Genomic DNA, 27019 nt, shown 5'->3' with positions numbered 1-27019 from the left:
AAAGTCAGTATATTGAGAAATTTTGAAAATTTATTTTTTTAATTTTGACACTACAGACGCTTACTGAGCAGTATTCCTCAGCTTTGCCAGGGTTTTCATTATGGTTGCTAGTTAATAACCAGTAAGTAGGTTTCCATTTCTTGAAAAACTGTAAGGTATTAGAGTTTTTTTTGTTTCACAATATGTTGGAACAATTTTGACCTGCTGCAGTTAGGCTACAGAATTAGTAAACATCTAGTACAATAAATACTGTAATGTTTATATATCGAAGTGGAGCAACTCACAGAAGAGACTGAGGTATTTATTCTGGAATAACTACCGCCTGTGATCAGAGCATGATCAGAGCACTGGTTGTGGAAGAATAGATTATTATCATCCTTGCTCTGGTTTGGACTGGGCAGAGACTTCAGACTCTTTCATATCCCAGATAAATGCTATGATGATCTTAGCTTTTCATTGTTCCAGATACACTTACTTGGATTGAAATTCAAAGTTTTAGCAAAATTGACATATTTCTACAATAGGGTTTTGTTCTGAAACTGCTTTTGCCTTCATATCTCAATTGAAGGGGAATCAAGTGGTTTTTTTGTTCCTTGTACATTTGAAAAACAAACATTACATCTGCCTCTATACACATCTGGCATCTTAATGTCAAATGACATCATCATTGTGTTATCTGTCATTCTTTGAGTCAGGACAAATATATTGATTCAGGACAAATTGATTATTTTTTGTTCCAAGTTATTTTGCTGGTTTTGAATCATGAAAGTTTTATTATTTAAAAATTGAGCTATTACTAATTTTTTGCTTCACTATATGTTTTTGGCCTGCAAGGAACTTTTACTGCTGTTTTTTATAAAGGAATTTAATTCTCTTCATATACATATTGATTTTTGGTGTCAAAACCACATCTGAAGTTTGTCATCTTACTTATATATTATAGCTTTACAGACATTTCATGAATACAGCTGTTCAACAGATTTGTATTATTCATCGGATATTACAGTTGACGAAATTTGTCTCTCCTTTGGTTTCTGTTATCACTTAACAACCCAAAAGCAACAAATGACTCTTTATAGCAAACATAAGAAAAATTCTGGGTTAAAATACTTGCATATACTTAGCAAAAAATACAGCTTAACAAGTGGTTTCTAATTAATTTTGGGACTCAGCTCTTCATTTTTTTAAGTATTATTAGATCAAATTTAAACTTCAGCTGTTGGGTCCCAAGACTTGAGTAGACATCATTAAAGTATTACTGCTCTATACTGTTAGGTAATTTTCAGTAAGTACATTTAGGAAAATGTTAATTTGTTAAGAAGGCTGTAGGAATTATAAAAAGCTTAATTATCCATCAGCTGTATGTTATCAATGGGCTGTGTGTTTGTACATTAATATAATTGCTTAAAAGTAGCCTTACTGGCATGTATTCAAGATTGTGTTGTTAGAACTTAAAAAATAACTTTCTGGAATACTACTTAAAGCTGGTATCACATTATAAAGAAAATGGAGTTGGTTTATGTGTGAACTATATATTTTATATACCTAATGAAACTTGTCTGTGATGTACTTCTGCGCATTACTTGTCCTTTGATTCTGGAATACTTTTATAATGAAAAGAAACATTCTGGCTTCTTATTTTAATTCTTATTGATGAACCTCATTCTGTAATGAAATACTGTATTTCTTAAATGGTTCCTACAGTGTTATTGCTTTTTTGCTGAATGTAGCTTTAGTCTATTATGCAGAGCTCTGTTTCTGTCACAAGGGGAGTTAGAGCACTGTTGCTGTTTTATTAGTCACTGGGTAATGAACGAAAGTAATACATCATGTTGCTATTTAATTGCAGAATTCAATAATTTAACTGTTCTGCTAGCACAAATGTTGACTTGATCACCTTTTTTGACAAATAGCTGAATTTAATCTTTTAATAAAGTCTCTACTGTGTTTTAAGTGTTGACAATGAAATCATATTTTTCTCTTACTGAATAACAGATAAATGTTCAAAATGTGGCATATGCAGAAACACAGTTTTGTGGTGATAAGCTTTAAGATTTTCCTTTTTGTCATTTGCGGTAGTAATAATACTACTCGTGCAAAATTTAAATAACAAGCTTCTAAATCACTTTAAAAATAGTCTTTTCCTAAATTTGTGGTGATTAAGCATGCATAGACACCTTAACAATCATAAAGAATACAGTGGGTATACTAAAGAAGAATGGAGATACTGAATGATTGAATTTAGCCATAATTTAAAATGAGGTAAAAATGAGAATGGTGATTGCTTCAAAAAAATTCATATGCTTCATCAGGCTGATGTCTCAAAAAACTGTCAATCTGTGCTCTGCAAATTATACTTTGGTTTTGAAGTTATAGAAGGTCTTTTAAGCTCAGTCCTACAACCCCTAAAGTATGCAAATAGTGTTTTTTATTTCATGTGTATATTCTCTTTTAGTTGATTTAGATGCTGAATGCAAAGTGGAAAAGTGGAGTGCATATTTGTTGACTGGATACTACTGACGTAATCAACCTCTAAAAAAAAACCTCACTCAACCCCACCCACCCATCCCCCCCTTAAAAACGATGTTTCATTTTCAGATTAGGGAGAGGGAGAAAGATAGGAATATCCAAGAGAAGCCTGCAGATGCTCACAAATCTGCAATCTGACCTGTGATACACACGGATTCTTCACTTGGTGGTAGTATTCAAGAAACCATGTTGTAATTTGAATTAGACTGTTGATCCAACTGAAAGCAGACTTCACAGGTTGCATGGAAAGATAGGTAGCTCAACATAAGCACTACACTTGCCATACTGGAGGAGAGGAGTGGGATATGGCGTACAGGATCTTATAGCATAATAATAAAGGAATGAAGAACCATTCTTGTAAATATCTTCATAAAATAGTGTAATTGATCAGTGTTTTATTGGGATTTTTAAAATTTTCCTTAGCTTGTTGCATTTAACTTTAAATATATTTCTTTATTTGGGAAAAAAAAAAAAAAGCAGCTTTGAGTTTTTCGCTGTTTTTGTTGGTTGCTTTAAGTCTTGTTTTCTTACTTTTCTTCTTAATGGATAATCTGGAAGAACACCAAGCATTGCTAAAAGAATAAAGTAAAGCAGCCTTTTTCTTCTTGTTGTTCAGTTGTAATCTAAGACACACATAAAATAGATCACTTTATCACATAAATTAGATCACTTCTTGGAATTAGGGTTTCTTAAAAATGTAAATTTTGCACTAAAGATAATATTTGCAAAAATAATTGTAAGCTTTCTTGGGACTTTCAGTATCATTCTTCTGAGTGTATATGTGTTTTACTGACAACTGTCTACTTTTACAATTGTCTTTTCTTATATTGGTCTTCCGTTTTTCATGTGCGTAGGTTGCTATGGTGTTGATGGAGAGAGTGACTCTATCATGAGCTCAGCTTCAGAAAATTCTACGGAACCTTGGTTTTGTGATGCATGCAAATGTGGTGTCACACCTAGTTGTGAATTGTGTCCTAACCAGGATGGGATCTTCAAGGAGACTGATGCAGGCAGGTAAGACTGAAGAAGTGATCTTTTGAATTTGATGTCATCTTACATTTAAAAGATTGTGTTTTGCCCTAGTCTGCTCCTACAGGAGGGAGTGTCATAAATTAAGCTTTGTTGTTGATGTCCTCTCTCTCTCTCTCACCTCACTTTTGAGTTGGGTGCTCTTTGGATAGTCAATCACCTAATTTTTTGTGTGCTCCTAATGTTCTTCATGCTCATTGTAATATTAGGAAGATGTTATTATAAGGTGAATTTGAGCATGAAGATCTATGGACCTATGAGCAAAAGATGTACCCAGGTGAAACAAAGATCACCATTTACTTCAGGGACTGATAAATCCTGTTCTTCAGTATGAAGTCACCATATATTGTTATATGTATATAGATGTCTTACTGGATATATTAGAAGACCTTTCTTTGTTCCCTTGAACTACTTGTGTGATGCATGTTTTTTAACAAAAAAACATACTAGTGAAGGTGATGTGACTCTTGAAAAAGAAACTATCTTTTTTTGTTTGCATCAGAAATGCAGTTTACATTTAAACAAAAAGGTTTCCTGTGTAGAGGAAGTTAATATCCCATAAACTCTTATTCAGTGTTCAGACATGTGCAAGGATAACGGCATGAAAGAATTCTCTCACTTAACCAATGGCTTGAACTATTGACAGCAGGGACTGGGGTTCAGAAACCTAAGAAAAATCATGTAGTTGTTTTGGGTTTGCTCAAGCTTGGAGGTTGCAGTGAGAAAAGCAAGGTTTGAGTCCCTTGAGCCTCACTGCTGAATAGTAGTATTATGTTCTAGCAAGAACAGCTGCTGGGGCTGGTCACAGTGGTTCTCTGATGGTGACTGAGCTTGGAGTGTTTGATATCTGCCGTCAATCTCTGTAGAATTTGAGCATGTGTTCTGCTAGTTCAATTTAATCAGCTGCCAGAAAGCTGCATTTTATGCCTTGCTAGTATTATGCATCTTTCATGGTTAATTCTGAAGAGTAGCAAAACACTGAAGTGCTCTTCTTTAGTTAATACTGCCACAAAAAAGAATGATGAAGTCTGCAGCAGAGGGGGAGAACACCTTCCAGACTTCGTGTCATATTGGACTGGGAGAATTATGTGGCCATTGGGAAAATCAAAGCACGTGCTCCATTTCAAGGAAGGAAAAGTAGACTTTATCCTTTCTGTAGTATTCTGCTTCGTGCAAGGTCACTGTAATCTTGTACAAACTCTGCTCAAGTCTATTGACTTTTAAGTATGACAGAAGTGGGAGTACAACTCCATGCTTCTTTTTAGGAGAGCTAAGTACTGATGTCAGGTAATGGAAAAAAGTAAACAAAATTATATTGAAGTTATGCTGAAAGTATTCAGACAGACCTGGTATATTATAATTATTTTGAATGATGAGAATTTTTGAGAGTATGCTTCATTTCTGATAATTACCAGCCAGAGATGGGCTTTTTAGGAAGGACTTCAGGTCTAATTTGAGAGTAAGGGGATTAATTCTCATGTGATGTCTTCCATTCCTGTCACATTTGGAAAATAAATTAATATGTGGATATTAATGGTAACTAATTTTCTATAGTAAAGGAGAGAGCAGGATTATCAGTGATGTCTGATTTATGGCTAGTGTTACTGCTTTTTGGTGAATGGGTTTTGTTTTGTTTTGTTTTTAAGACCATGACAGTTAAGTTCTTTCATACATTTTACAGTTATATAAATTGCAGGTATGTGGTAATATACAAAGGTTTCAGATGCTGGGCCTTACAAAACCCAGTAAGAGTTTATGGGATGTTAACTTCCTCTACTCATAAGCTTTTCGTTGATCATGTTAACATGGGAAGGCAATAATTAGTTGCTAAGGCTGTTCAGAGGAAAGAGAAGCTTTCTTAATCCTGTTTGAACATATCTGTTTGAGATGTAGGAATATAAAAGTCTGCAGACATATCTTACTGATGATGATGGATGAGCTGGAAAGAATCCAGTTAAATACTCAGTATTAGTACAAATACTTTAAGTACTCTAAAGTTCAGAAATGTCAACATGTGTTAGTGTAAAACCTTTTATGTTTTTTAATATAAATTCACAGACACATTATTATTTACACTTAGCTATATATTGTAGAACAACATCTTTTTTACTAGCAAATCACAAAATATAACCATGTCCTTGCTTTTTCTTTACCCACTGGCTTATAGCAGTCTTTATGGTTTTTCCTACTCATTGTGAAGAGTTCCTTAGTTAGACTTGCACAAACGCTAGGAAGTTAGTTAAAATGAAGTAAAAAGTTTTATCATATGTGTTAGTAAGCTTTTGTATATGTTATCACTTAAGTATACAGCTGTCTTGTAATGTGTGCATAAGCATATCCATATCTGCCTTTTTTTCCCCCATTTTCCCCCCCAGTTCTTTGGTGTTTGCTGTAATTTTTTTTCTTACTTTCTGGTCTTACACAGACTTTACTGTTGCTAATACTGTAACAATCTGGTCCTGCCATCATTAAAAGCTCAGCAGAGCTCAGGATGATGTTTTGGAAAACCTTTTGTGACATACTGTGTTGTCTGTTTTCAGAAAAGTAAATACGGTATTAAAATGTCATAAGTTGATTCAGGTTTTGTGGATTAAATTGTACATGCCCTTGCATTTCTCCCTTAGTTTGTATTTTTTCCTGATAGCAAAAACAATTTGAGTTTGTGTTGGGAGTAAAGAGATAACGAGGGTATTCATAACACTGAACTTTGACCATTGGATGCAGATGCTAGCAATAACCAAGGCATCTACCTTTCTCCACTGAATATACATTGAGCTCAGCTTCTCAGTTTGTAGCTGAGATGCATTTTAAAGATACACATACAGCATGTAAAAGAAATCTTTTTTTCCTTCATGTCTTCTACTGCATCTTATAAAGGGGAAACAATGAAAGTAGAAGAAAATACTGTGCTATTTTAAAAAAAAAAAGTTACACAAGTGAGTCAGGATTTGTAGTGAATAATTTTGACCCCATAGAAGCAGTTGTGCTTCTTTTTAAATACTTTGGGGTTCAGATGCTCAGTTTCTGGTCTGTCTTAGGTTCAACAATGTCTGTGCGTCTCCCTTATAAAGGTGTTATACAATTAAACAAATTGTACTTCTTAGTTCTGTTTTTTATTTTAATAATAATACTGATATATGGAAAAAATTTTTGAAAGACTAAAATCAATTGTCTAACAGCTAGGAAATGTGAGAATCAATATCACTTGGCAAATTTTATTTCAGCCTTTTTATTCCTGTGTTCCGTAAGGCCATTTAAGCACTATATATGTAATTTCCCATATAACCATAATAGAAGCTACAGTCAACATTTTAAAAATTGCTTCAATTTCTTCTTGTAAAATGGTAGTATGCTTTTGGTTAATGTGAAAGTGTTTTTGCTGTGACACTGGTTCTCTGTGCAGAAGCACATGCCTGCTTTGGTGATTTTGGGCATTGATGCATTAATTTATTATTGTTATTATTGTTATTATTGTATATTTACCTGCTAGATAGTGTGATATGGCTATCATGAATAAGTATAAGTTTATTCTCCCAGATGAATAGAGCTTAGGTACTATAAGAAAACAAATACTGTCTACCATGTGAAAATTCCTGTGCTCTTTTTCTTTCTATCATTTATTTGCAAATTTGAATTCTCAAGGGTAATGGGGCACTACAGACTAAGAGGCAGGCAATGTCCATTATGTTTTCATTGTACTCGGTAAACTGGAATCCAATTCAGTTCTTTTCTTGAAATACTAGCAGAGAGAGACTACTGAATAACAGAATCCTTTAACTCACCATTGCTCTCCATCCCCTTACCACCTTTTTAAAAGAAATTCTTCATATGCATCGGTGCTGGAAATTACACAAAGGCGAGATCAAACTATTCATTTTCTCCTCATAATCAAGTTGGAATAGTTTCTCTGTTCCCATGTGAAAGGTAAATCATTAGAATAATGAGGTGCTTAATTTCTCAGCAGAAGCCTTTTCACATTAACCTCTCAGTTTCACAAGCATAAATGTGAATTTATGAAATTTTATTTCTCAAAATGCTATTATCCAAGAATATGAATTCTGTCCTTGTTTCGGTATGGAGTTTCTCTTCTTCCCTAATCAACATCTGTCGTCATTGCTCCAAGCTAAATGGATGGTAAAGTAACAAGGAAGATTATTCTTCTTTGATTACCCAATTTGTCTTAATTACAAGCTTCTAAAACATGTGCAGCTAAACAAATGAGCAGGAAAATATTTAGAACTGGTATTAAAAGCAGCTGAAATTGCTTCAGCTGTGAACTTGACTGACTTGTGTATGTTTTTTAATAAAGATTCAGGTCTGAGTTCGCATATAGGTGGTTAAAGAAATGAGGTACTTGTGTGCCAATCACACTGAAATGGCAGTTTAAATCTGTAATACTGTAATACTTGGGTGACATGCACTAAAACATTTTGAGAAGGTCAGTATGAAGGAAGCAGCCAGCTGTTGGGTTTATCATAGATAAACTCTTACAGAGTGCAGCAGCATTTAATACACCAGTGGAGCATGAAAAAACTGTGCAAATTAAATTGAGAAGCAGCTGCTTATAGAAGATGTGTATCTTTATATTGAACTTTGGAGGGTACATTTAGGAGGCTATATTAAAACTTACTATCAAAAATTTCCAAAAAGAACCTTGGATTTTTGTTAAGAATAGTAATTGTGGAGATGTGTAATTTCTGTTTGTACAAATTTGTTCTATATAACACATCTTAAAGCAATGGAAGGGTGTAGAAAATAAGCCCTGCAGAATTCAGATGGTTTTTATTTACAAACAAGCAGTCTCTTTATCTCAAGGTAACAGGTTTCATTCTGCATGTGGTATTTTGCTTTTAAAAAAAAAAAAAGTTGATTCCTTTTGAAAACAAGTAGAGTATGCTCATTTAAATGAGGTATTTATTTTAGTAAATGCATAATATATACCAAAATACACATTTATGCACACAGATACGCTTTTTTTGTAGAAGAATATTTCATAAAGGTATGGTAGGGATTTAGGCCAAACTATAGCCAGTTCTGCATACGGCGTGGAAGGGCAGAGATGGTACCATGTGCTCCATTGCTCCCCTGCAGGAATATCTTGTGCCTCCATTGCTTTTGTGGGTAGGCAGACAGAAGATGCACTTCTCATATAGTGAAGAGAAGAATCTTATTTTTTGCATATAACATTGTATTAAGTTAGGAGGTTGTGCTGGTGTGCTGGAGTGTTTATACTGTAATAAGAACAGCAATGAGCTTTACTCCCTATCAGAGCAGCAAGAAGTTTGGCAGAACACTTGAGTATCTCAGCTTGTTCTCTGGCAGCTAGCATGCTGTCATATTTGTACCATGTTATTTAAAGACAAGGTTGTAACTCATTTTAAGCTTTAAATTTTCTTTCAGTCTTCCAGTAGTTACGGTTTTGTGGATGTGGAGAACCCTAGTAAAATCTGTAAAGACAAAGCAATGCAGTTGTTGCATGTAAATGTGTATTTAGGATGTACATTCTTCTCATTGTTTTAAGTTTTCATGTTTTAAAGGGAATTTACCACTTAGCATCTCAAACCTGAGTGATTTAACAATAGGGTAAAAACTTGTTTTCAGATCCACAGGTGAAAAGAGTCTTGTCAGATATGACACTATGGATCAGTCAGTGTTGTGACTTATGTTAGATTTACTGAGAAATTTCTTCTGGAGTGAAGTGAGTTAATGGCTTATAAGTAGTTTCTTACTGTTGCTGGGATTTTTCTGTTTTCCGGTTATTACCACGGACTATTTTTGGGGAAAATGCTAAATAAACAGTCTGTCCACCAATTTTATACATTGCAAGATCACTGTTTTCTTTTGTAAAGAATAGTAATTGTGGAGTCTTTTGTAAAGACTTAGATGTATATGTATTTTTGAGCTTGCTACTGAACCTTTCATATCTTGCTTTTTTGGAATTTCTGTTTGGATATATGAGTCATATATAATTAACACGAAACTTAATAATTCTGAATATGATAAGTTCCAGCATTGTAGGTCTAAGGACCACTGATGAGGAACATGCTGATTTGGGAAACATGGGAAATCAGGGTTACATGTAGCTCCAGATTAGTATAACCATCAGCTTCAGTATTTCTCTCATCGGTAGACAGCCAGTTAATAACAGGTCAATAATAAACATGATGTATAAGTGCAGCTAAAACTAGGATCTTATTGCTCTGGTCCAATTGAATTTTTTTTTTCATTGACACTCAAAACAAAGAGGAGGGAGAAGAGACTAAACAGTGGTAGAAGATTGGGAGAAAAGAGCACAGCAGCATGGATGCAGATTTAAGTAGGTGGTAACAGGTCTGTGCTGAACCCCTGGTATTTAGGGAGATTGGAAAATTGCAGTATGTGGGTAATGAAAGAGCCAAGGGAAGAAGTGTTTCTGGCAGCATCATGAGTCGATTGAATGCAGGGAGTAGATTCTATGATTGTACTAGAACAGAACAGAAGTTTTAATCTTCACTAGTGATATATTTACTGTTAAATGTTAATGACTGGGAAGATTGTAAAGTGCTGAATTAACGTACTTGCTAAGGGTAAAACATAAGATATTTCAGCTCAGTTATGTCCGAAGTCTCTAGTTGTATCCCATGTCATCTGGGAACTTGTAGGTTGAAAGTGGTAGTTACAGATCTCTGCAATTGTAAGGCTGTTTTCTTGAATATTTTAAGGTAATAGAAAGTAGCAATCTTGACCTTCTGTCTATGACAGTTTGCTCCCACCTAGTGACTTAGAAAGGAGTAGCAAATAGTTTCTGGAGTTTTGATAAAACAGCAAGATTATGTTGGGAAGGAACACTTCATTTTTTGGAATAGTTTGTCTCAGTTGACTTGAATTGTGCATGCTGCGTGGAACAGATTTTGAGTTTGTCACTAACTGGTGGATCTTTTAGAAAGTGTTGATTCCGTAAGAAGAAGAAAATTGTCTTCTGCTGCAAGGCTGTCTTTTGGTAACTGAGAGTTTCAGGAGGTTATGAGGATGTCTGTCAAAGGCAGGCTTGCCTGAGGCTGAAGCCATTATCATTGTGTTGTATTTAATTACTAGACACTAAGGTCCAGATTCATGCTGTCTCATTTTATGCCATTTGGGGCTGAAGATTTAGACGTATTACCCTGCAGTTTGTTTATGGCCAGCGAAGAAGAGTACAGCTAAGTAACAGTCTGTTCATCTGAGTTTCAGATAGGCACTTCTGTAATACAACTCAGGTATGTTTATAACTGAATGCAGCTCCTATCCATGTTGCTTAAAACTAGTTAGTTTTGGTGATACTAACAGGTGTAACTATAACAACGCAAAGTCTGACTGATGCTGTGTTGAGGTACTACGTAGCTAAATGCCTAGGGCTCAGTGTTGCTGTGACTACCTGTATAATTTTGTTTCTCCTCTTTGCACCCTCTGCCCCATCATGAAAGTAATTGTTTGCCTTAGCTTTATAAGTAATATTGAACTCTTCATGTACATTTCATGTTGCATAAAATGCAGGGTGGAGCCCCACTTAAGAGCCATCAGAACAGAAGGTAGCCCAGCCCTTGATCCAGACAGGCAGAGCAATCCCAGTGGCTTTGAAAAGCCTTACTCTGTGGTTCAGTGTGTGAGCTGCTGAACTCCAAATATGCGTTCTCTCCCTGCTTCTAATGTACTTTCCTTCAATCACATTTCTTCTAGCATCTGTTAACATTTACAAGGCACTTTGAAATCCACAAATGGTGAGTATAATATAGGAACAAAATGTCGATAATAGTAACCTAATTTTATCTGCTGTTTTAGGTGGGTCCATATTGTTTGTGCCCTCTATGTTCCAGGAGTGGCATTTGGAGATATTGACAAACTGCGGCCAGTAACGCTAACAGAAATGAATTATTCAAAGTACGGTGCCAAGGTAAGCTTAGAAGAAACGTACTGCCAACGAGTAGCTTTATTTTACATTTTTACATATAATAGAATAACATACATCTTCCCAACTTTATTTTTCGTGTTTCTAGCAATTGCAGTGAGGTTCAGGACTAAAAATGAGATGAAGTTTGTTCATGGTTGTTATACCATTGCTCTTCCCTCCCTCTTTCTTTCTGTTTCTGTTCTTACCACTGTTATCCATAATTTCTGTCTTTGTTTTCCCCCTAATTTCCCTTATTTTTTATGCAGGTGCTAATTACTTTCTTTTAAAGTCAGTTAGTGGCAGATTGCCAAAATGTGTATGGAAAGTGAAGAGGATTTATGGGATGCGAAATGGAGAAATGGAAGGTTAGGTTGATTAAGAAAACGACAGATGTACATTCAGTAAGAATGACTTTAGAGTCTATATAATTACAAGCTAGAATGCATACAAAAAGGTTGCCGCAAAGCAGTGTTTAAAAAAAACCCACAACATGGGGCTGTCAACTCGAACAGAAAAATGGCTCTAAAATTGAAATGGTTTTACATGTAAATGTTTTCAATCCAGATCAAAAGTGATCACGCACAAACCATACAGAAAACCATTGCAATGGGCAGAGGACAGCACTCAGTAATTTGCTAAATACTGTTTCTGTGGGTAATGGGGACAGTGTGGAGAAGCCATATCTATCAGGCTAATGTGAGGCAAGCTGGTTGTACTCCTGCTGCTCTAATGCTTCATTTGTGCATAGTCAATTTCATTTTCTGGAATGTGAATTTGTCAAGTTGGAATACTAAATGGAAATATATAGTACATTTTTAAAAATATGTATAATACATAAAATAAATTAAAACACTTTGGATTGCCCATGTGCAACATACATGTATCAGGACCATGTTCAGCATGGGCCTGCTGAGGCATTTAGCATTGTTTAGAAATGTTTGTATAAAAAAAGAGTCGGAGCAAGCTGCCGAGACCCTGCAAACTGTTGTTGCAGTGAATTGTGCATTTTATTTTTTTTTTAATTAACATGAGTGATATATTGGAGCAGGGCTAAGAATTTGGGTATATTTTATTACTGTGAGTAAGGTGAAAGTAAACTGCACAGATGAGGACTCATTACTCTTGCAGACCGGTAAACACACTGTTTGCTGTATCAAGTGTGGAAGTTACAGCTTACTTGGCTAAATTGCCCCCTGCAAAACCAACTTAATATAATTTTCTTTTTCACTTCATTTCTAATCTGTTACGTGTTGCTGTTGCGCAGCTAAAGGGTGCCCTTTTAGGGTAGTGTATGCGATGTTTTGAAATTCTTCAATCACTGCGTTTTCTTTGCCATTACCTTCTGTTGCTGTTTAACTTTCTGCGTGGAGATATTTTCTGTAGGTGATGCACAGCTTTGCTCTGTATTCGGCGTGTGAGAGATTAAGAAATGCACACCTGTATAATTCTAGATCATCTTTATGCACTGGATAGCAGCACTGCGTAAGCAGCCCATGTTCCATTGCTTGTTCTTGCTTATGTGCCCATCACTCTAGTTTGCTGGCACAGCTGTTTGGTATGAATTTGTGGTGAAACAGACTGAGGAATTGATCTGGCTGAAAAATAAGTTTGGTTTTTTTTTTTTTTCCAGGTCACATTAGGGGATGTCAGTTTGCTGTGTTGCAAACGGCTGTGCCTAGAATGCATGTAGCTGAAGCCCTAGTGCAGTGTTTAAGTGAATCACAACTTTCTTTACTGATATTTACAATTCTTGAGTATTTCTTTCTGCATTGTCACACATTTCCTCCTCAGTCATTGCTTATCAAAGGACATCTGTGTTATTATCTATGGTTTTCAGTCATCCAGAGCACTGCTCTTTTTTTGTGGTTTGTCCTCTGAACTTGTTGAACAATTGAACATTTGCTGAGCAGTAATGTTGTTTTATGATACCATACTTATATAAATAATTGTGCATGAATTGCTCGGGTGGTATTTAGTTGTTGCTCTGAAGGGGAATACAAGACATGGAAGTTTATATAAAAATTCATCCAACATGCTGTTTAGGTTGTTGAAGCACTTTTCCATTGCTAGTTGAAAATGAAATCGATAGTGAGGATTGGGAAGGGGTGAAGTTTTAAGTAGTGTCAATTGTCAGCAGCATACTTGGTTTCTGTACCACACAGGAAGAAACCTGTTTGGTTTTTATATGCAAGACGTAAATTATCAAATATTAGGCAAAACACACCTGAAATATTTACTGTGGCATTTACCACTCTTCTTTATAAAGGAATGCAGTTTTTGCGAAGATCCTCGTTTTGCCAGAACTGGTGTATGCATTAGTTGTGATGCTGGGATGTGCAGAGCTTATTTCCATGTGACCTGCGCTCAGAAGGAAGGCCTCCTCTCAGAAGCAGCAGCAGAAGAGGTAGCTATGGAAAGGATAGAATAAAAGAATTGTATTGAAAGCTTGTGAAGACAACCTGAAATTGTGCCTTTTTTGTTTGCTAACCCTGAGCAAAGTTTTTGTAAATCGGTAGCAAGTCATAGGCCAAGTAAAGGCACTGTCCAGGGAGGGCCCTTTGTTCACCAAATTGTCCAACTCTGAGCACCTTTTGAAATAGCTTGGAAAAAGGGCTAGAGGAGGTTAACACAGAAGTTGGCTTACAAGACTATCAACCAATACAGACATGAATTCTAATTCTTGAACTTCACCTAGGTTGACATACTTACCTAGCTGTTTATGTAGTGTAGTAATCTCTGTTTCATACCAAATAGGACTGAGTTGAGAAATTAACTACATTTCTAATGCTTTTTTTTCATGCATGTTTTCCAGTATTTTCTTCAAATTGCAGTACAGGTATATGACTTTTCTTGTGGTAACATTAATCTTAGGAATCAGAATGAAAAGCAAACATTTATAACCTACTGATAACTTTTTAATATCTGTTCTTACCAGCTTTCTTCCTGTAATATGATTAAAGCAATTTAGATTTGAAGCTGCTACTTCTGAATTCATTTTTACGGTATAAGTACTTTCAGGTTGCCAAATTTCATCCTGATATGTATCGTTTGGATTAAGCCTGTCATGTTCATAACTACACAATTTAACTTCTTACTGCTTTAGGAAGTACCAAAGGTAACACACAAACAAGCATTACTTGCACTATTGACATTGACACTTTTGTTTCTGAAGTGATAAATAGGAAGATAGTACAATTACCTCATTGTTGTTGTCCCTAATAAATTACGTGTAACGTTAATTCGTCGAACACACTGTAAATTTCTTCTAGGCATATGCATTTACTTGCCTCTCCACCTTAAAATTTTCTTATGTGTTTTCTGTAACCAAAATATTTTTAATCAAGGCCTCACAGAATCTAATTCTAGGGTGCTGCTAATTTTTGGAAGTAGGTTGTCACACACTCTGAAAATCCAAATCAAAATAAAATACGTTTGTAAGGAAAGCCTGCATAGATTTTATTGGTCTGTGTTTTATAGGTGGGGTAAAGGAAGACTTGATAGGCAAATTATTTATTAATATTTTTATTACTTGATGAAGGAAGACTGCTTTAAATTCCTAGTCTGTAGATTTATGATGATGTTTCTACACTTTTGAAAATATACTGGCAATGAAATACACTTCTCAAACTATATCTCCTCATGGCTCAGATATTTGTAGTCTGCTTGCAAGATTTGCAAGTGCTAAAAGTTGCTATAAACTTACAGCCATGATAATGTGCAGATCTGATGGAGCAAAGAATGAAAAATGGAAAAAAAAAATTATCTGAGATATGATAAGTCACATGGGGGTATAGCCACCAAAACCATTTGGAAAATCATTTGAGAAAACCAAATATATTGCCTCTTGTATTATTCAGAATTGTTAATCCCTTGTAGGATATAATGCAAAAGATGACACAGTGAAGCAGCAGGAAGTTAACAATATATGTTATATGTTAAATGGATTTGTACTTAGGAATTTCTTCTGCTGTTTTTTCTGGGAATGAGAAAATAGAGGTTGAACAGTAGAGAGTTAAATAGTTAATGCATTTAAAAACGTTTAGGGTCACACAATGAAAACAATGGAAAAACACTTTATATGGTAAATTACATCAACATGACAAAAATTGATTTAGAAACATACATATTAGTTGTTTTTAAAAACATGTCTATTTGAACATGTGAACTGATTGCCAGAATGTTTGTGCTATTCAGAGCCTTTTGGCCTTGTATGTCTTACTTTATTTTCGTTCCTTCCCCTTTGTTTTCTCTGAAACAGGATATAGCTGACCCTTTTTTTGCTTATTGTAAACAGCATGCGGACAGGTTAGACAGAAAATGGAAGCGGAAGAACTACTTGGCATTGCAATCTTACTGTAAAATGTCCTTGCAGGAAAGAGAAAAACAGCTCTCACCAGAAGCTCAGGTATTGTATTCATGACACAAATACATCTATTAATCATCCATGTTAAACAAGAAAGAAGTGAAGAGGATGGGAAATTGTTATTATAGTAGGAAATGAAATGTGAAATATATTGATAGTGCATGGTCATTTAACAAAGCAGTGAATTATTTGTAGCCTTTGGTCTCTAAGAACAATTCTCAATAAACTAATTATCAAATAGGGATACCTATGCTTGTCTGAATTGAAAAATCTTGTTTTGTTTGGGTTTGTGGCAATAAGTTGGTAATTACATTTTCATTGTAATTTATAGATTTTGTTTAACATTTTCTTCAAGATTCTTATCAAAAAAAGACATCCAGACAAGAAATTAGGTATGTTTCTACATCCAAGTTCAGTAAAAATCCACTTTTTTCCCTTAGTAATATCTTGAACTTCGCAGAAGAGTTTAGCTTGCCTAAAGTTTTTTCTCGTTAGATCCTTTTTCACTTTTTTTTAGGCCTAAGTAGAATTCTATGTGCTGGTTTTTTTCATAGTAAAGATTTCCTAGAAAAAAAATCCATGTAGGTTCCGAAACTGAGTCTTTGCTGCTGAGTGGGAATTGTCTGAAAATCTTAGGCAAAGTCTAGTGGCAGATCCATGTAAAACTATTAGTTAGTGCATAAGCTCAACCGATAAATGTTCTGTTGATATAAAGGTTTCAGTCCTTCTGAGGGAATGTGTGTACTTTGATATGTTTTAATGTGTGTACTTTATTATTTTTTCTGATTCTGAGGAATTCATAGCATACTTTGCTTTCACTGCTTAGGCTGAACATTCTGTGGAAAAATTGTACCTATGTAGAAAAGCAGCTCATCTGAATGAATCCTGCCTAATTTATTGCAGAAAGTAGCAGATGCTGCAAATAATGGAAGGCAGTTTTGGGAGAGAAATAAGTGTCTTTTTTTTTCTGAAGGGAGAACTGTAGTGTAATGATCAGAAAATAAATCTTCATATCGTCAAACTTTTTATTTAAAAAACCCATACCTTTCTAGTTCTTCAAAAGTCTTTGAATAGGAGAAGAGAATATTAATTTAAAATGACCTGTGCATTTGAGAACGAATAAGAGCAAACTCTATCATAGAAGAATTTTGAATAAAATATTTCTATGGGGTATGTATTGAGCTTCATGTAGCTTGATTCAAAACTGGTTACATAATTTTTGCTGAATACACTCAGCTCTTAATTACGTGAAATGCACCTATGTAGTGGAGAAATCACAATAATATGAATATTACCCAACATAATGGTAAGTACTGATTGTGCAAAATCAGTTTGGGTCCAACAGGGCTTATTAGCTCTGTTTTCAGGCGTTTGTTATGCGGTGCTGATAATGCTGATAAGTTCCCAGCATTTCCCTCTCTTCCCCCTTTTTCACCCATACAAAGACCCTGCAAATTTTTTAATCTAAATTATTTGGATTAAATGTTTAGAAACTGAAAGAATGAATCCTGAAAACTGGAGGTGGAGTTACTTGACATGGCGTCATAGGCATCTTGATACAAATTTGATAACTTGCATACATTTTGTAAAACCACTTAATTTCACTATTGATGGCTCTAGTGTTGTATGAGTTTGCATTAGTATTGTGTGCGTGCCTGAGTTTACATGGATGGAAACAGATTGGATGCTTGAAAAATACATTTCTATGTTGAGTTGTATGTATTGAGATTTTATGAAATAATTCTTTGAGTGGTTTCTGTGCCTTTTTAGAGATGCAGAGCTGTAGGGGGTACTTAATACACACTAGAAATATCTGACTGAGGAGTTGACACAAAGTATGTATAAATTCACCCCTTACCTTACCATATGTTGTCTGCATGAAGAAGTTAAAATCCCACCAGTAAATTCAACCATCTTTATTAAATTAGGATTTTGTCTGAGAAATAAGAATCCTGAGACAGCTTAATCTGGAAAAAAAGATTTAAGAAGTAAATACATATATAGTGTGTATATATGAATGTTCAAAAGCTTACTTCAAGGGGAGTTTGTAGGCTTAAGTAAGGTTTACAGACATTGAGCTAACATAAATAAGAATGCAGTTGTACAAATAATTTATCTGGTATTGTGAAAGTGAATTTTTGAGGCACACTTTTGAAGGAGGAAAAAAGGATATTTGGTGCTTTGTGGCCCAGGCAGGAGTAACTGAGCAAGTCCTGAGCAAGTAACTGAGCAAGTCCTGTGGCCCAAGAAAATAAAACCCTGTAAAGAATATAATGTATAAAGCTCTCTAGGACTGTTAACGGATTATTGCAAGGTGTTCTACATTGAAATACTTTTTTTATATCAATAAAGGAAATGTATATTCCTTGAGTAAAGCGTATACTTGAAAATTGCTTAAATCCAAGTAACTAGAGTTCAGGATTACATTTAGACATTAGTCATTTTAATCTGTCATCTCTTTCTGGAATAAAGCTCTGGGTATACAGTTGTATGGCATCTTAAATGACCCCACGGTCATTTAAGGTCAGTCAGAACTGAGCATGTATTCAGTAAAGAAGCATCTTAGCTGAGGAAGCTGTAAGCCGTCCTTCGTCCTTCCGGTGGAGAATAAAGGGAGGCGGTGGCTTTAGGCATATCTGTTTCTTGCTGCTGTGGGTCCAAGAAAAAAGCCCCTGGGGTCAGAGCTGGCCTGCAAGCCACATTTGCTGTGTTTCTTGGTCATTAATGTTCAAGACCTAGTAAGGTAATGTGTGTTAAACTGTCTGTAATACCTTCAACAATGCTATTTGTAATCAGAGATGTTCCTTAACCATAGTGTGTATATATATGCACACTTTTTTGCTTTTGTCTCAGGAGCATCTCATACCATATGGTGGGGCAGTTGGATTAGTTTAGTTTCTTCTTTCTGCAGGCAAGTAAACAACTTTAACTGATAGTCAGTTGCAGTTTTGCCTCTGAAGGTTTGTATGTTGATGTCATTTTCTGCTAGAATTGCCACTACATAGAGTTCCCGCAAGACAGTGTTTTCCAACTGTCAGTAACAACTTGATCTTCTGGGGTTGATCTCCCAGATGGTCACAAATATACAGATGTCATTAACAATATATGTTGTGAGCTTCTCTTGCCTACTTCACTTCTGTTTGGGTTGTGTTTTTGGCACATTATAATCAGCTAGTTTAACATTTATAAGGAGGTACGGCGTTGAGAAAGGAGTTCCTATGAAAGGATGTCAAATATGGCAAAAAAGCTATTCATCAACTTTTATTGCTCACGTAGATACCAATTTAAAGTGTATCTAAATGTATTTTTGATAGGTCAGCCAAGGCTTTTCCCAGTAGTGAGTTTTCACAGTCCCATCAAATTATCATTATTAGAAGGGATTGTCTGAAAGCCACCAATCATTTGTGTTACTTTCATTAGTGGGGAAATCTCATTAAGACACCTGTGAATACCTCCAAAACCTAGTGAAAGGATAGTGTTATTTGTGTATGCGTTTTGAAGTAAAGTCAAATGTCTGTATCAGTGGCTGTTTCTTGAGTCCTAGAGTTCCGGAATGAAAATAGCATGGATTAGATCATGCGGCTTTTAAAATACAAATAAATTGCAGATGCATTCCAAAGGATATAACTCAAAACCAATTTTGAATTTTCCCTTACATTTTTAATTTACAGAATTCTTTATTGCAGGCTCGAATCAATGCCAGGCTACAGCAGTATCGTGCCAAGGCAGAGCTGGCCCGCACCACCAGGCCTCAGGCCTGGGTTCCCAGGGAGAAGCTACCACGACCACTTACTAGCAGTGCTTCAGCAATACGTAAGCTTATGCGCAAAGCTGAGTTAATGGGAATTAGTACAGACATTTTTCCAGTGGATACTTCAGATACTAGTTCCAGTGTTGATGGAAGAAGAAAACATAAACAGCCAGCTCTCACTGCTGATTTTGTGAATTATTACCTTGGTAAGAATGAAAATTGCATATTTTTCTCAATGAAAAATTATTGCTTTGTTGTATCTGTACTGTGCTGATTCATTGGCTTTTTCATTTTACTTGTATTTCTTTGTTATTAATAGATAAATATGAATTATGACTTCATTTTACATCAGGTATATTATTGCTTGGTATCTGTATTTACACAGAAAGTTAGTGATTTTTTTTAAAAAGACATTTCAGAAAAGAAGAAAATCTTTCAAATATAAACAGGAGGCAGTGTCTTTGCTAAGAAGGCAGTGGAAGCTTAGGTACCTTTGGTGTTATTTTTTTTCTTGTGTTTTCCTCGCTTTCTGTGTGGAATGGTGTGATTCTGTTTTTGGGACTGTTCGCTAGATGACTGATCAAAGCTCACCATTTTAAATAACTATACTAGTTATGCAGGAGAAAGTGAATGTTATGACTGTTCATTCTACTCAGTCTGTGTAATAAACCTATAGGCTATAGTTTTCTGGTTTTTGTGTTGTTATGGTTTTATGCTTTTCATTGCTTCACTTTTTTCAGTGCATAAAACTTGAAAATATGGCCAAGGATAGGAAATAATGCAATTTTCTTTTAAATAGAGAGAAATATGCGCATGATTCAAATCCAGGAGAATATGGCTGAACAGAAGAATATCAAGGATAAATTAGAAAATGAGCAAGAAAAGCTTCATGTGGAATATAATAAGGTGAAGAAAAAGGGATAATAAACCATTGTACTGTTTTAGTATTGCAGCTGTTAACTTTGATAGCATTTTGCTTTCCAAACAAAATTACTTAGAAAGATAGATACAAACCATTCTTTCTGAAAAGTAATGTTGAAAAATATCTTTCTTCTTTTAAAAATATTCTGTGGTCCACCCCCCCCATGCAAGCAGAATCAACTTCTAAAATGTCATATGTTGTTGGCTGGGCATGAGTTCTTTAACTGGCCCCACTGAGAGCACCAGTAACAAACTGCACATGGACAGACAGCTCCCTCTCATGAGTGAACTGTGTCTTAAGGCCCTTCTTTTTTCGTTCTTTATATGCATTTCATGTGAGACTTTGAGACAACAGAGTTTGACTCCTCTCTCTCTCCCGCCCCGCCCCTTCCCTCCCTCTCTCCCGTTTTGTTTTGTTTTGATTTGCTTGTATGTAGTTCTAGGTTCTTTTTCAACCTGTTTGGTTCTCTGCTTAGAACCCTACTTGATAATTGGGAATCTAGGATTGTCAGAGTGTTATTAATTTATTTATTTATGTCAACTCCAATTCCAGTTGTGTTCATCCTAGTTTTAATGACTTGGCTAATTTTTCAGGCTGAAATAATCAGTATTCACACACCCATAGTGTCCTCTGAGTGTTTTGTTTGAGTATAGGAAATTTGGGACCCATAAATGATGGCATTGCTCCCCCAAAATGTTGCTAGTGTTTTTTTTATTAACTCATCATCATGGTTAAAAAAGTATTTTGTGTTTTAATTGCATTTTTACTAAATTTCTTTATTTTAATCTTTAAATATTTTGAAATGGAACATAGAAATACAGTATCTTTTGTGACAGATGACATGCTGCAATTTCTGCTGAATTCAGCAACCTATCAAGTGATGGTTAGTGATGACAAAAAAAGGTGTTGCTATTAATTCTTAAACTGTTGGGTGTGTGTTTTAAATGAGAACATATGGAAATGAAGCAGCACGTCCTTGTGAACTACCCAAAGATGATAAAGAGGAAGGAGATTGTGCATGGGGCTTTTAACCAAATTAATAGGTTGCATATGCTATGTGGTAACTAACAGTTACTTCCAGAAGAAAAAAAACTTTTTTTCTGATTGCATCCTTTAATAAATTACATCTCTTTCTATGAGAGTGAGTGAATGTGCTTTGGTAATGCAATATAAAGCTTTAATTCATTTATGTGGTTACTTGTTACAGTCTTCCTGCTTAAGTAGTATGGACAACACATACAAGATGTTGCTGTATTTTAGTTTTGCTTTCTAATTGACTTTATGAAACCTTATTTTTATGCCAAAGTGCTTCAGATCTTCTTTACAAAACAGGTGGCTGCCCAGGTTTTCATTTTAATGCCATTAAATTGCTGAATGATTGTACTAGCTATATTGACATGAGTTCCATTGTTTTTTAATCCCACAGTAAAGTAATGCACCCTAGATAGGTAAGAGGTTGAATAAATTTTATTAAATAACTCTTAATGGATTTTCATTCCTGTTGCTTTTTTTCTTTAACTTTTCAGCTGTGTGAGTCCTTGGAAGAGCTACAAAATATGAATGGAAAACTGCGAAATGAAGGGCAAGGCATTTGGGCTCTGCTGGGTAGAATCATTGGACAGGTTGGTTGTTTTTTCCTCCCCCCTCTTTATAATTCGTAGGCAGACCTGGTTTTCCAAGAATAGTCCTTTTTGTTTCTGTCTGTCGCCTGTATGGCCGAATAAATTGATTTGATCAGACTCAGGCTTTACTCTGGGGATAGTGTTTCCTGATTGAAATACCTAGACTTCTGCAAACCAGCTGCTGGGAACCTGTAGCTTAATTTTGTTGTTGTAATAGCGATCTTGTTTGCAAAATTCTTTCATTTGGTGTAACTGATTGACCTGTCATTTGTGATGAACCTTAATGTGAAGAATGAGTTAATCCTACCATTTTTGTCTCCACGTTGTCTTTAGTTACTGTAGGCTTCAAATGATATGGTAACTCTTTATGGCTTTTATAAGATCGAAATCTTTAAAACTGCCGTATGTATGTGATAGTTTTTAACTGGACAGAGCAGAATATTTTGGTCAAATGAAGAAAAGATTTGGATTACTTCCTGTTGCCAGCAATTATCTTTGTTCTCATTGATACACCTGGAGAAAAGAAAGAAGTATAGATTCTTGCCATGTTTTGATATATATATTATGTCAAAGGTATTAAATGGTAATGGACATTTTAGATGTCAGAAAGGGATTGAAATGATTTCCAGTTACGATTTTAAGGAAGCTTGAAGAAACTGTTCATTGTGAAAATGCAAACGTACAGTTAGATCACAATTTTGTCATGCCCTTTGATACTGCTGAGTTTGTGCTGCTGTTCAGAAAATGAAGCTTACCCTTTCTTTATGCAGTAGTAGTTCTTAAGGTATGCTGGCTTTTTCTGGTTCTATTTGTCCGCCTATCTTTCCTACTTGTGAAGAAGTATTCTCACGTAACGTATCTCTTGAATCAAGATTATTTTTTTTCCCTTCTTTTTAAGATGACTTTGAGTAAGTATTCACAAATATGTTTCCTGGTGCAAATGTTAGTAAATTAAAAAAAAGAAGAAGAAAAGTTAAGTAGAATTCATTTGCACAGCTTGCATGACATTTTTTTTCCAGTTGGTTGAACAGATGCAGACCCACGGGGCTGCTGGGAAATGACTTTGATAGATGGTTGCTGTCTGAGAAGCTAGCATACTGCAGATTAGTAGAAACCCAAAGAGAATCTCATCTGCTTTGTGTAGGGCTTGGTCCAATAAGATAATTTTTCTAATTAACCTATCGAACACCAATGTAGCAGGGATCTTGGGGAAAATAAACTGCCTCAGTATTCTTCTGTCAATTTCATGAATTTGCCTTTGCTTGTTTCAGCTGCCTAGACAAATTCACCCTTGTCCATCCTGCTATTTGAAGCTTGAAGAAAAATTTTAAAAGCTAGTGTTTCAATGTGTTTTTTATTTATTGAGTGAAAAAATGAGTATAATATTACTTTATCCCACTATGATTTTGTAATATAAACGTCTGTAGGTGCTTTTGTCTGCAAAATAGCTAGCTAAGCAATTTCCTACTCATAATTTGACTCTTGTTCTTCATGCATTGAGATTGGAGTGGTATTCTCTAAAAGTCTCAAGACTCATGTATACTGCATTTGTTCAAATCCAATAGAAATTGAACATACCAGCAATTTTACGTGCTCCTAAGGAAAGGAAACCAAGTAAAAAGGAAGGAGGAACGCAAAAGACATCTACACTTCCGGCTGTACTTTATAGGCAAGTAATGAAGTCTTGACAGAATAGATACAATATTTAGTAAGTTACAGTTCCACAAAAGTGTTAAGAGCAAATTGTTTATTTGGTTTTGGTTAACAAAATGCTTCAGAGTTGTCTGTACATTTTACTTGCTTCTGAAGGCTAAGTTGAATAGTAGTCGATTCTTCACCTTAGCACACATTAATAAGGTTTGGGGTTTTTTTGCTAATTTGACAGCAGTGCTTTAAGGACAAAGATAACTCTTTATAGCTGAAATAGAAGGGTCCTTTGTCTCTGTGATGTGAAAATTTTTAACTGGTCATCTTGTCTTTTGAATTCGATCATCTGTGTTGATGATTTTGCGACAGTGCTGCTGCTGTTTAGTCACAGTGGCTGGGTGCATAAAACACTTGTCATGTGAGAATTTTTACTTTTTGCTCATGGGTTGTCAAATGCTTTGGGATACGTTGTGTTTTAAATTTCTCTACTTCTATTTGTATCAATTCCCAACAAAATAAAATGTATTCACTTACTCTGTCATTGTTCCACCTTTTCCCTTCTTCTATAAGTTGTGAAGCTACTGACTGGGTTTTAACTAAGCCTAACAGTGGAACACATACTAGGATCCCAGAGCATGGCTGTGCAAAATATACATATCGTCTTGGAGCTTCTTCTCTTGCCACCATCTGAGAAGTGGCATGGTCTGTTGCTTATCTAGAGAGCAGCAGTCAGGCCTCCAGCCAGAGCAAGTGGGCAGTATCTTGTCCAGCTAGTAGGCTAAATGAAGAAGATGGGTTACATAAGCAAAAGTTAATTCTAGTTCTGCGAGAGGTGGAAATCTTGAGAACATGGCAGTGGGCTGAGGATTTGGCAATTTAGACATATACGCAAACAAATAATAGGAGTCAGGCTTTACTAGTTCTGTTTCATTCAAATCCAGTCATTTAGTTCCTCCCATTTTATAATGGAATTGATGAACACCTGATCTTTTTGAAATAACTAAAATTTCAATTCCAGTAAAATAATAATAATAAAAAGGAAATTAATTTCTTATGAGTTGATACCTTGCCCAACAGAATAGCAGCACGGACCTATTTCAGGGTGCTTGCATTATTAAAATAAGCATGTGATTGTTAAGACTGATAATAGCAGCATAATTTTCTATTTAAGCATTTGGATGGCACAGGTAGTATTTTAGTATTTTTTCTGTTTGCTACTGGTACATTTTGTTGAAGTATCAAGTGATTACCTACTGATTAGAAGTCCTCAAAAAATTAGATTGAAAGCCATTTTTTTGTTAAATTAACTATATTAGGTGCCTTTTATGCTTTACTGTGTATAGGTAGAAGCTCCTTAAAAAGTAATTATGCTCTTAAATGATGCATTCAAATTGAAGTTGCCACATGTTTGTATTGAAACTGGGGAATGTGCTGGGGTGTATCGTTTATTCTTTATGATTTCAAATTTAATTATAATGCTTTTCTGCTACCTACATTAAAAGTTGTGGAATTTGCAAGAAGAACCATGATCAACACCTATTGCTACTGTGTGATACTTGTAAACTCCATTATCATCTTGGTTGCCTGGATCCACCTCTTACAAGGATGCCAAGGAAGACCAAGAACAGTTACTGGTAAGAATACAGTTGATGTGTTGTCTTGTGCTATCTCTGTACTTAAAGTAGGACGTAAATGTGAATAGACTTGCAAATTCTAAGTGGTTTAGACATTGCTATAATGCAGTCTAAACTGAGTTATTTTATTTTCATGTTATTAGTAGTGATATTTCAAGGTAAAAAAAAAAAAAATGTTGTAAAGATTTTCTCATTATTAGCCACTGTAGAAATAGGTTATAGCTTTAATTTTCTTAGCTTTTAAGTTCGTTTGTGATTATTAATGCTGCTATATAATAATGGTAGGAAACTATTGGCTGCCTTCAGGAAATGGAAGACTTGGTCTTCTGTTTATCTTAGGACCAAGATATGCAACACTCTGCCCAGATCTTTAGGAAAATACTTGTAAATACTTAAAAATAAACCTGTAAGTAGTATATCAGTTTATTGCAATATGGGGAATCAGTTGGGTTTACTTCTATCTTACGACTCAAATCTGCAGTGGCAGAAGCATATGCATAACTGTACTTACTGCACTTACATTTCCATGAATTAAAATTCTTTTTGTGCCAGTGGAGCAGAACAAAAGCTAAGTGGTACAATGGAGAACTGATAAGGTGCTGATTTCCAAACTGTCATAAAATTAGTGTGCTGCTGTGTTGTGTTAGTGTTCTGGGTGTTTCTAAACTGCTCTGAAATGTATTAGAAGCAGTTATTCAGAAGCTGTTTTTATCTGGCAAGAAGTTAGTGTACAGCATCTTCAGGAATCATCATCACCTTGTCTGAACGTTTAGGTACCAAATCAGAATAGTATAAGAATTCCTTCTAAAAATACAGTGGTATAAGAATTCCTTCTAAAAATACAGTAAAACTATTTTAATCAAGAAAACTTGGTTTCTGTTTTTCTTCATATGTCTCTTAATTTTATTTTTTTTAAAAAACTTCCATAAAACATTTACTTAAGTCATCTTTTTGGGTAGTTTTGATGATTGTGTGCAGAGCAAGATGGCCGGTACATGAAATGGGAATAAATGGGATATAAAAAAATTTCTTTTTTTATATGTTAACATGACAAAACCTGGATTTACCCCAGTAAATTTAGTTAGTAAATTAATAGAGATTTCATTTAAAAGCTGAAAATCTCAGAAAGGTTTTCACTATCACTAATATTTTTCTGAACTTAATTTTCCTTTAATTATTTAATGTAGTCTGTGATTTTGGACTTTTCTTTATTTCAAGGGCATTCTGAGCTCTTTGGTAAAATTTACCAAAGTAATTATGTTACATGGAAGTTTTTTTTTTTTTTGGTAGCTTCTGCTTTTTAACCAAGTTGAAAAGGCTCACTAAAGCCATCAGTCCAAAAGATGTAAGACTACAATTCTCAGTAGGTGTTAAAGGCAGAATAGGTCAGGTTAGGTAGTAAAATGCTTTTATTTCAAAGCTATAACTTATCTTTGTTGTGAATTTCATGCTTCAATTGTATCTCCAATCACAAACTTAGCTTTTACTTCTAATTAGCTAAGGAATATTCTGGAGTGTGAGATTATAGCAGACAAATTGAGCTGTATTGATTGCATTCTTTTCATCATTGGAAGTGCCTTTTTGTATTCTTTTCAGGATCAGTAGGGAGCATACAG

At 35.0% G+C, this 27019-nt stretch overlaps 1 protein-coding gene across 1 annotated transcript in view; it reads left to right on the top strand.

The window, feature by feature from the left end:
• The window catches only part of PHF14 (PHD finger protein 14), a gene marked incomplete at both ends in the record, with an annotated part of 70585 nt that overhangs the window by 22516 nt on the left and 21050 nt on the right, over positions 1-27019 (top strand). Inside the window, 9 exons of the mRNA XM_009579332.1 lie at positions 3384-3543; positions 11356-11467; positions 13731-13868; positions 15723-15869; positions 19514-19784; positions 20378-20484; positions 22027-22122; positions 23688-23791; positions 25272-25403. Of these exons, the coding sequence (XP_009577627.1) occupies positions 3384-3543; positions 11356-11467; positions 13731-13868; positions 15723-15869; positions 19514-19784; positions 20378-20484; positions 22027-22122; positions 23688-23791; positions 25272-25403 (1267 nt within the window). The remainder of the gene's footprint in view (positions 1-3383; positions 3544-11355; positions 11468-13730; positions 13869-15722; positions 15870-19513; positions 19785-20377; positions 20485-22026; positions 22123-23687; positions 23792-25271; positions 25404-27019) is intronic.

The sequence above is a fragment of the Fulmarus glacialis genome, unplaced genomic scaffold (genome assembly GCF_000690835.1).
Source record: "Fulmarus glacialis isolate BGI_N327 unplaced genomic scaffold, ASM69083v1 scaffold19106, whole genome shotgun sequence".
Lineage (NCBI taxonomy): Eukaryota > Metazoa > Chordata > Aves > Procellariiformes > Procellariidae > Fulmarus > Fulmarus glacialis.
The sequence above is the reverse complement of the archived record's forward strand: the minus strand, read 5'-3'. Positions and strand labels throughout refer to the sequence as shown.